General features: G+C 34.6%; 2 protein-coding genes across 2 annotated transcripts in view; one reads left to right on the plus strand and one right to left on the minus strand.

Moving 5' to 3' along the window:
* Positions 1-10,861, minus strand: part of LOC136820351 (NADH-quinone oxidoreductase subunit B-like) — a 201,439-nt gene that overhangs the window by 65,883 nt on the left and 124,695 nt on the right. The window lies entirely within an intron of this gene.
* Positions 52-8,831, plus strand: LOC136820347 (cyclin-dependent kinases regulatory subunit-like). Its single transcript, XM_067076535.1, has 3 exons — positions 52-233; positions 7,582-7,709; positions 8,078-8,831. Exons 1-3 carry the CDS (start codon positions 172-174, stop codon positions 8,113-8,115), a joined length of 228 nt encoding a protein of 75 aa, XP_066932636.1. The 5' UTR covers positions 52-171; the 3' UTR covers positions 8,116-8,831.

A 10,861-nucleotide genomic window follows, 5' to 3' on the forward strand; every position in this document is an offset into this window, starting at 1 on the left:
GCCAATCAGAGGGCACGGCGCGTAAAGGCAAAATTTGCGCAGCAAGTCAAAATCAAAACATTCGAACTTCTCCAGCCACAACTTTTTCTGCTTTTTGGATTTCAAAAAACCAAACCTATTTTATCATTTTATTAACTTGTTTTTAACCTTTTTTACTCGCATTTTAACACAATGACGACTTTCAAGAACATCTACTATTCAGAAAGATATTCGGACGATGAAAATGAGTACAGGTAAAGTAATTTCTCATTGTTTTGCCTATAGACTCTATAGTGTATAGACTATGTTTGTTTTTTCTACCCAACCCTTTTTTAGGACATTTTTAATATAAGTTTTGCTCAGAAAAGACAATGCTCCATTGGCCATCTGATCAAAAGGTTTTTAAGACTGGTAAAAACATAATGTTTTAGTTCCACTGCAGTCAGGGCTTCCTTGGTCTTTTTTAACATTAGTTCGGATTGAATAAAACAGTGTAGACCTAAAGCTCTAGAACAGCATCTAGTAACATGAAAACCAGAATATGATTCTTCAATGGGAATCAAAACTATAAAGTGCACTTACAGTTACATCAATATGCCTTCTTACCTCTGTCTTTAAAAATATAAATATTAGTAATCACGGAAAAGGACGCGAAAAAAAAAGACATAAGTGTGAGAACAGAGTAATCAAACTCGTTAGAAAAAGTACCATTAGAAGTCATAAAAAATCAACCTGAATAAACGCAATCGAAATTCCAGAGAACTTCATTATTCCCCAAACAACATTACATTACTATGTCAAACTCCCATCACATAAATTTTACAATTCATGATATTCATGATGTAATCTTTTATACGGAAGCACACAAAATAATCCGGAACTATTGGCAAACTAGTCTTTTGTTATTTTGCCACTATTTCCGGGTTATCTCGGGTGCTTCCGTATAAAAGATTACGTTATGAATATCATGAATTATGTCAGAGTAGACTACGCTCGTCACCGAAGAGGTTTATTTGGAAAGGGTAATTATATTTTATTGTTCGCTTCTTTTTTTAAAGATTCGCCGGGTTGGAAAAGTATGAATTTCTTTGTACATATTTTACCTACCCCAAATATTTAGGAGGCTGAGTTTTAAACGAATCGTCAAGTTGAAACGAACGATAAATGTATCAAGGTCTGTTTTATTTACCCCCTGGTGACTTAACAAAAGAGACTTAACTCGATGTTACAATCCAATTATTGAAAGTTTGTGTCGGCCTTTTTATAATGAGCGAGACATACATTCTCTGATTACGCAATTTTCATATTATCATTTTCGAGGCATTTTGATGTAACTGACTTTCAAACATCAATTTGTCAGATTAACAAAATTAATAACCGCACTGTACTTACTTCGTGATACTTCGTTATTGATTATGTACTTTATGGTACTCATCCAATTCGTTGAATCCGATGATTGACCATTACTGTTGTACTGTTAGAGTCAGCTCTCCTGAAGTTGAAATAATTAGGAAGCAGCGGTTCGTCTGGCAGTGTACTGAGGAATTGGTCAAGATGCTGTTTAAAAGTTTGTTTGGTACAGTTTGTGAGGTTTCTAAGGGATTTTGGCAGAGCATTGAAGAGCCTTGGTCCTTCTTGTGAGAGACAACCTCTCCAGATATTTTTATGTTTGACATTTATAGCTTTCAAATTGCATTTTCTACCCAGTCTCTGATTTGTGTAAGAATGCACGCCGCCTGCCTCGTCATTGTAGTTGAAATTGGGGGCAATGTCTTCTAGTATGCACCACATGTAAATGATTCTGTACCTGTCTCTTCTTCTTTCAAGACTGTAGATTTTCAGTTGGTTCAATTTTTCCCAATAGTTTAAGTGGCTCAACGAGGGGATACCGTTCAGGAATGATTTTTGTAGCAGCTCTAGTTCTTGAATGAGACATCTCTTTGATGGAGACCATAGTTGAGAGCAGTAGTCAAGGTGTGGAATGGCAAGTGACTTCCAAAGGGTTAACATGACATCTTTGTCCCTTGTCTTGAAAGTACGAAATATCCAAGAGCTGATAGATTTCACCTTGTTGATTTGGTTTTTGATGTGTTGATTGTAGCTCATATCTACATCTAGAGTAACTCCAAGGTCTTTGACTTGGCTTTTTGTTTCAATTTGATCTCGAGTATCAGAATAATAAACTGAATAGGGTTTCAGCTCTTCATTTTTTCCATATTGCATATGTTCGAATTTGAGTCCATTCAGTTGCATATTATTGATCTCTGACCATTTGTATACTGAGTTGAGATCGTTTTGGAGAAGTTGGACATCATTTTGACTGGTCAGTGCTTTCATCAGCCTGGTGTCATCCGCAAATGAAGACAGGACAGCGTTGTATATATCTTCATCAATATCCTGTATCATTACAAGAAACAGAAGGGGACCTAGCACAGAACCCTGAGGCACCCCGGATATGATATCTGCATTTTTGGATAGCGTTGTGTTGACAGAGACTCTCTGTGTTCTCCCTGTAAGAAATGACTTTATCCAGGATAGAAGTTTTCCACAAATGCCATTTCTTTCAAGTTTCTGTAGCAGTATCGAGTGATCAACACGGTCAAATGCTTTACTGAAATCAAGATAGATGACATCTACATTGTAGCCATTTTCAATATAGTGGATTAGACGTTCAGTGTGAGCAAGCAGTTGGCTTAAGCAGGATCTTCCTGACCTAAATCCATGTTGGTTGCTGTTGTAGAGGTTGTTTCTTTCCAGATGATCTTGCAAATTTTTTCTTACAATCTTTTCAAAAACTTTAGTGACGTGTGATGTAAGAGCGACAGGGCGATAGTTTTCAGCCAATCCTTGATTTCCTTTTTTGAAAATAGGGGTGATGTAACTTGTTTTCAGTATCTTCGGAGTGAATCCTTTGTCAAGAATGTTCTGCCATATCAGTCTGAGTGGTTTTGCAAGCTGTGATTTGTTTTTGAGTAGAAATATAGCTGGAAAGCCATCTGGGCCAGCAGCTGAGTTTGAAGAGAGGGTTTGTATCTCTCTAATAAAGTCGTCCTCTGTGAGGTCAAAATAATCAAGTTTCTCCGTAACTTGCGAAGGATTGAGATCAGGATTTTCATATTGTGATTTTGGTGGTGTGAATACAGATTTATATTGATCTTGAAGTATATTGGCCATCTGAAGGTTATTGTCTGTTAGCTTATTTGTGATGGGATCTAATAATGGTCCCACTTTAGGTTTGGTTTTAGAAAATCTTTTTGCGTAAGAGTAGAAGAATTTGGGGTTCACTTTGATTTTGGAGATTGCATCTAGCTCTTGGTTGTACCTTTCGTTGGCATAGCTGCTTTGTAATTTTAGTTCGATATCAATCAATCTTGACTTTGTGTTCTTGTTGAGCTGTCTTTTCTTCAGTTTCTTTCTTTTTCGCATAAGAATTCGACGATCGCGTGGAATAATTGTTTTCTTTATCGGTTTTCGTAAAGGAATGTTGCTTTTGGTGATAACATCAATGCATTTCTCAAGGAATACATTGTATTGTTCATCAGGGTTAGAATCATAAGTTTTTAAAATATTTTCCCAATCAATATCATCCAAAGTTTTATTGACGATTTCCCAGTCTATTTTGTTATTGTAAAAGTTGAATTTGCCGAAGTCATTGTTAAAAATTTTTTCTGTATCAGTAATTCTAGTTTTGTTAAAAGATAAATGTGTAACAACCTCAATGTTGTAGTGATCGGAGTATATGGTTGGTGTTGTTTGGTAGTTAAAGATCATGTCTGTATTGTTTGTTAAAAGAAAGTCTAAAATATTTCCGTTGGTGTGTGTGGATTTATTCACAATTTGAGAAAGGTTGAACTGTAGTGCGAATTCATCTAAAATTTTTAAGAGTGATCTGTCACAGTTCACTGTAGGTACACATTGTTGGTTTGAGAGTGTATGTGGAATGTTAAAATCACCGCAAATGTAAAGATCAGGACAGCAACCATAGAGAGTTTCAATCTTTGATACTATTGATGATATAAGCTCTGCGAATTCTGGTGCATCTGATTTGTGATTTGGGTTTGTTGGCTGTCTGTATAGAATTCCAATGATAATGTTAAGATCTTCAGAGTAAAGTAGAAGTCCTTCATTTACACCATTTGAGAATTCGAGTAGGGGTTTGAACAATGGAGAGATGTCATCCCTCAGATAGAAGGCAACACCACCACTGTATCTTCCTTGTTTGGGTTTATCACGATCACGGCAAAATTTTGCCGCAGTAAATTTTTTGACTAATGTTAATAAAATCAAAGAAACTTTAAAAGTGCCAAATCGTTTAAGTTCTTTGTTTTCTGATCATATAGGAGACGTCTAGTACTTTGGATGACATGTCATTAACAAACGATTTTCTGTCAAGAGCCTTGTAAACATTCCAACAATTTCCATCGAAATGATCTATCACAGCTCAGTCTACTATTTTTAGCGCGGTCCGAAGATTGAACCGAGAACACTTGCAGAACGCCCGCGCGGGTGAAAAACTTCAATCTGTCAATCATTTTCTCAAGCGAAGAGTACGCGAAGCGATTCCAGCTTTACAATAGTGCTGCAGGTCATATCAATGGATAGTATTCAATTATCATTATCCCTTTATTTTCATTCCTAGAACTTTTGCCAAAAAAAAGGAAAAATAGAATTGAGGATTAACCAATTTGATTAAAAATAGAAAAGTTGTATTTTTTACTGCTCTATTCACATACTGAATTTGAAAGATCTTCTATGTGGCGTTTTTTTGCAAACTTCAAAAAACTTTTTGTCCCGCCTTTGCAGGACTTTGGCTTAAGTGCAGCATAGGGTACAAAGTCCAAACATGCGTTTCCCGTAATTTTTGTGTGAAGAGTTAGGTCTATACTGTAAAAACATACCTGACTGATCAACACAACCAAACATTCTGTCTTGCGTTTACTCTTTCCTTTTCGACAACTTTTGCTTTTGCTTAAGAATTTAAAATCCACAGGCAGACAGATAACAGTCCTGGCAATTGACCCCGGCACGAGGCAAATGCCGCGGTAAAAGCTGTCGTAAATTTGATTATTCCTTGTTGCCGCGGCAAAATTTTGCCGCAGTAAATTTTTTGACTAATGTTAATAAAATCAAAGAAACTTTAAAAGTGCCAAATCGTTTAAGTTCTTTGTTTTCTGATCATATAGGAGACGTCTAGTACTTTGGATGACATAGGCTGTATAGGAGTTTCTCAAGTCAAAATTCAATAAACAAAAAAATGCCACGGCAAAATGCTGTTTTGCCTCGGCAAATTTGATAAAGACGAGGCAAAAAAAGCTGAATTGCCAGGGCTGGATAATGAACCTCTTATAGCTTTATCTGAATAAACCTTGTTGAAAACCTTCTGTCAGGTTTTCTTTCGTACGTTTTTTATCAACCAGTCTCCCCGATTTTCCATGGGTGTACTGTCATCGCAAAATATTTTCATGAAAATTTATGGGTTCTGACGCTATATAATCTACCGTCAACTGCTTGGACGATTGGTCGAAACATGGGACTTTTGCATATCTGGTCTGTATTTTCACTTACTGTAAAATCGAAAGAGAAATTGTGTATTTTTAAATACGCCGTTCTTTAACTCAAATCAAATGACGTTGGAGGCTTGGTGAAATGGTGGCCGAATTGCCGTCCCATGTTTTGTCAGATAGTCCCAAGTTAGAGCAGTTGACAGTAGATAGGAAGCAAATATTAAATTTGACTCTCTTTTGCTCATATTTCAAAATTTCAGGATAAAAGAACTAATTTTTTATCGACCATTGGGTCGATAAGCTTCAGACCCTCTCCCCTCCTTTCTCTTATCGGCCAAAATTTTTCAAAATGCAATTTTCCCAATCATGTCTGTCATTGCATTGGTCTCGCCTTCCCACCCGTCATTGTTGAATTTTTGTCTATTTGCACCAACACTGAGATTGTTCTTACTTGCATCGATATTGTTAATCGAAAACAAAAGTTAAAAAGACTTAATGAAGTCGCAACATTTTAAAGGAAAAGGCAGCGCTGGCCAATGAAAAAAGCTTTTTTTAAAACAAATAACTTTAAGAGACTTACCTTCCCCAAACATTGAAGAAGCCTCTACTAATTAAAGTAAATGAGAGAAGATAAGATAAAAACTCAAAATCAACCAGAATTTACAACCTTTCGTCCAAACAAAAAGACGTACTTTTCTCCCCACCATCTTGTTTTAGAATGAGAATTATTTTTCCTGCCAGTTCACATGGAAATTTTTTCATCCAATCAGATTGCGCAATTTTGCTTTCTTTAGTCCAATAAGACAGGATTTGATTCACGTGATATCTCAATTGAAAACTTGTGCGAAATAAAATAGAAATATAGGGGTCACACTACAGGGACTGAAAGCAAACAATTAAGGTCAATTCAAGAATTGAAGCAGGCAAAGATAACTGCCCAGGCTGATGATATTTCAGTTATAATCCAAGGTAGAGCAAACTAAACATAGAAAGGGGGTATTTTTAGTGCTCTATATGATGATTGTTTTTTTTTAATTCTATGTTTGGATTATTCTACCGTGTCCTGTTGCTAAGACCTTTACTTGAATTTGAAACCAAAATATTATAGCACACACTGCTGCGCGCCTAATATCGGTAAAGTGAAAGATAGCCTAGACTGTACTCTGTTTAAAAGAGTGCATAAAAATGACCCTCAAATGAAACCACAAAGCTAATTATTTGTCTTTATCTCGGTTTACCTTAGGGGTCACTCACAAATCGATTTTAGGTTAGAAATTGACGTTTTAAAAGCAAACCCAACCATCCACACCCTAAAACGCTGATGCCTTAAAATTGCCTTCATCAGCCTTCATCGCTGTTTCGTCAGCAATCTTGATTATCGCTGCAACAGTTTATATTTGAAAAATAATTGAGATAATATCTAAACAAATTCGAGGACATGCTGATTTATCGTTTTCTTAAAGACAAATTTGAAACTAGTTGTCTCTATCACAGGAAAAGTGCCGTAGATAAACTCACTTGGTTAACAATCGAAAAGAGATGGAAAACACAAGACGGAGACACTGATGTGGTGTTGTTACGTCACATCTATTGTTTAGGCGCAAAGATTACATCATGAATATCATGAATTCTTCTCAACATCTATATTTATCTTTTTGGTTTTTGCCATTCATACCTGTGTCTTGTTGATTTAGTAGGAAAAAATTCAAAATATTATGCAACAGTTATGTAACAATGCATCTTCTAAAGAGAAATATTGTGTTATGAACGATTTCTGTATAATATATCCAAGATGGCAGATAAAAAAGCAAAAAGGTCTTTCACGAAGGTTATTCACGAATAAAGTTGGGGGTAAATTCATATTGCTCAAGGGAGTGATGGAGATTCCCCAGCACCTGTAACCAGGAGTTCCTGGTTTGAATCCTTGCTCCTTCAAATGTTTCTTTCAGTTCACAAATAGCCAAGCCGGCTGGCCATTAACTTTATAAAGAAAAATCGGAAGACTGTCTTAAAGTCTTATTTTCTTGGCTATTCACGTACAATATTGACTATCTATCCATCTATCTATCTTGAAATGATTGTTTTATTTTTTGTTTAGACATGTGATCATTCCAAAAGAGCTGATTAAGAAACTACCAAAAGATCGTTACATGACAGAGGAAGAATGGAGAGCTTTGGGAATCCAGCAATCACCAGGATGGATACATTACATGGCTCACAAACCTGGTAAGAATGTGGTTTTTTGCAAACATTAACTTTTTTCCAAATTTGTCCCAAAGTTTTCCCAAATTGCAAAAGTTTCTTCCCTTTAAGTTAGACCGATTTGGAGAAATTCACCATATGTACCTGACCTCAAAAACAAAGAAAGCACTAAAATCAATCCGTTTTTTTTTTTAATGTGGAGCATGTCTTAGGTCTTATTTTGTTTTTGTCTGGGAAAGGAAATTTGTTAAACTTCATTGGTGAGTTTGTGTTTGTGTTTAGTATGTGTTTAGTATGAGGGGATCCTCTTCTCTTGGTTAGCTTTTACGATTAGAAGAATTAGTGTTTATCATAATGAAAGAAGCCATTTATTCCTTTCTTTAATCTTACAGAACCACACGTTTTGATGTTCAAGCGCCCAAAAAGTTAAACAACCGGACATTCTCTATCGATAAATGTGAGAAGCCTTTACAATTTGTTATTGTGTTGGATGAGATCCAACTCCAAGAAACGCTTTCTAAACTTGGAAAGAAAGATTTTACAAGAAGAATCATTAGGACATTGCTGTAAAATGATATCGTTGATTGACTACCTAATCGATTAAAGTTAGTGATAATTTTCGTTTTGGTGCATGGTTTTTATATATGATTAGAAAATCATTTATTTTGATTAGTTTTTTATTTCAATTTCATTTTGTTCCGACATTTTTTCACACATTCGATTGCTATAACTCGATGAGAACGTTGCAAATATCTAGGGGAATTACATTTCACTCCACTAGTAGTTAGACCTATCCTTTGTGCTGTAATTAAAATAATGTATATCTTGACGATAAAGTTAACTTCCCCTATAATTACACGTAACCAATCATTCTTTCCTCGTTAAATTCGATTTTAATTTTTACCTAATTATATCTCAATTAATTTTTCTCTTACCGTATCTTATTCATAAAATTTTATTTGGTAAAAAATGAAGCATTTTGACCTTTATCGAAAAAAGTACTTTGTATATAGATTTTATACAAACGCGGTTCACATTTTTGACTATGAACACGTTTATAGCATTATTAAGAAGATTTTCTATGTAAATATTCTATCGTAAGTTTTTTCAACGGAAAAAGAAAATCGACTATAAAGATTACGAAAATTTATGTTGTTTTTCCTATTTTGTCCCATTGCCAATCTTAAGGACTCTGACCCTGGTTAATTTTCTACATTTGATATGTACAAAATGCCAACAATTCCTGGATCCAAAATTCGAAAAACTAATACTATCAGAGGAGAACTATTACAACTTTGAGGACTCAATTTTTGGTGAAAAAAGGACTTTTTAAAATTTGTTTTAGTCGGATGACTATGGGACCTTGAAGATTTTGAAAATAGACCCTCCTAACTTGAAAACCTAAAAAATTATAGATTTCTTCGAAAAAATTGAAAATGATGATTAGTGTAGCATGTGTTTTGTCATCAGTTTTTACTGCAGTTTGGGAACGTGTTAATCTATATTTTCTCGCAATATAATGACCTAAAATTTGCTCAAATAAAGTACTTAGAACCGGATTGCAATAATAAACCCTGTAGCGAAGAAATTTTGGCGGATCGGCAATGAAATTAATTTTGGTGGTTTATGAGTTTCAAGGTTCAAAATCAGGGTGAAAATGTTGAAAATACACCCGTTTAGGCCTAAATAGTGAAAAATCCAACAAAATATGAGAAAACTTAAACAAAAATAAATTTTGGCGGGAACTTAAATCCGCCAAAAAATTCCTTTCCTTAAGGGCTCTGACCATTGAGTTTAAAGCCCGAAGGGCTAGAGTTCAATCTCTAACCTTTCTCAAGCAAGAGAAAGTGAAGCCTTAAAAAATGCGCCGTATTTTTGACGACAGATTGAATCTAGCAATTCCTTTGTTTACGATTGATATTTTTTTCGAAATTTAGCGGTAAATTTTAGTTTCAATCTGTCATTTGTGTAAAAACCAGGCGAGCCGCTCAAGGCCGCTCAACTTTGGTAGGATTTGTTGGCTTCAAATCCTACCAAAGAGATTGACTTCTAGCCCTTCGGGCTTATACTTCATTGGCTCTGATCATAGTCGAAAAATTGATTTCAGTATTTGAACATAAAAATATTGTTTTAGGTTCTTTAACACTTTTAACAAAGAATTGCCATTATAAATTGCTTTTTAATCAAATCCCTTAAGAGTTATTAAGGATTTAATTGAAAAAATGACGTTATGAACTTTAAAAAGACGTTAATAATATATTGCATCACCTTCTTTTATAAAACGTGCTAAGTTTTAATGGGTAATTAACGTTTTAGTTTCGAAATTTTTTTCAAACTGTCCTCAAAGAATTGAGCTGTTTTAATTTTTTCGGAAACATTTTCTAAATTAATGCATCAAAAGTTATGGCTGTTTTTCTATGAAAAATTGGGATGAAAAATTGGTCAAAAAGCACTATTTTTAATATTTTGAGACAAATAAGCTTTTACAAAAATTTTCCAAAAATCTATAGGTAGTTTGGTTAAAGATACACCATCTAGTGCAAAAATCTTTTCAAAATGTTTTTTCTTCGCCGAAACTAAGGTCCTAAAAATTAAAATAGTTGTCTTCGTAAATGTCTTCATTTTCTTCTTCATCAAATTTTTTCAATGCGCTTTTTGAATTTTCAGATTCAGGAATAGTTGGCCTAACAGAAAAAGTATAACATGCCATAGTTTTGTTGGTTACATCAGTCAGAAAAACACAATTTATACACGACAATTATGAAAAATTCACTATGGTCAGAGCCCTTGACACTTATGATTCTTTTATCTTCATCGAAGTAATCGAACGCGTATCTTTGGGCTAGGTGCATATAAGAGAATATTTACAAATTTGGACTTGGTGAATATTCAAAGGCTAGGTTTTAAAATCTAGTATAGCTTTTACTGATTCAGCACATTTTAGCAGGATTTTAGCTAAGTAGGTCAGCAAAGCTTTAAGTATCTCGCCATCATCATTAAAAATTATCTTAGAATTTGGTTTGAAAACTTACTGGGTAACTGATGACGTTATCAGAGAATTTTTTTTTCTTTTTTTTTGACGGGGGGGGGGGGGGCATTTAATGAACAAAATCTTTAAAATCCTTTCAGATAATTTATGTCGAAATTTGAAAACCTTTTAAAAATTTATTTTGACG

This window comes from Clytia hemisphaerica, unplaced genomic scaffold (assembly GCF_902728285.1).
Source record: "Clytia hemisphaerica strain Z4C2 unplaced genomic scaffold, Clytia hemisphaerica genome assembly, whole genome shotgun sequence".
NCBI lineage: Eukaryota > Metazoa > Cnidaria > Hydrozoa > Leptothecata > Clytiidae > Clytia > Clytia hemisphaerica.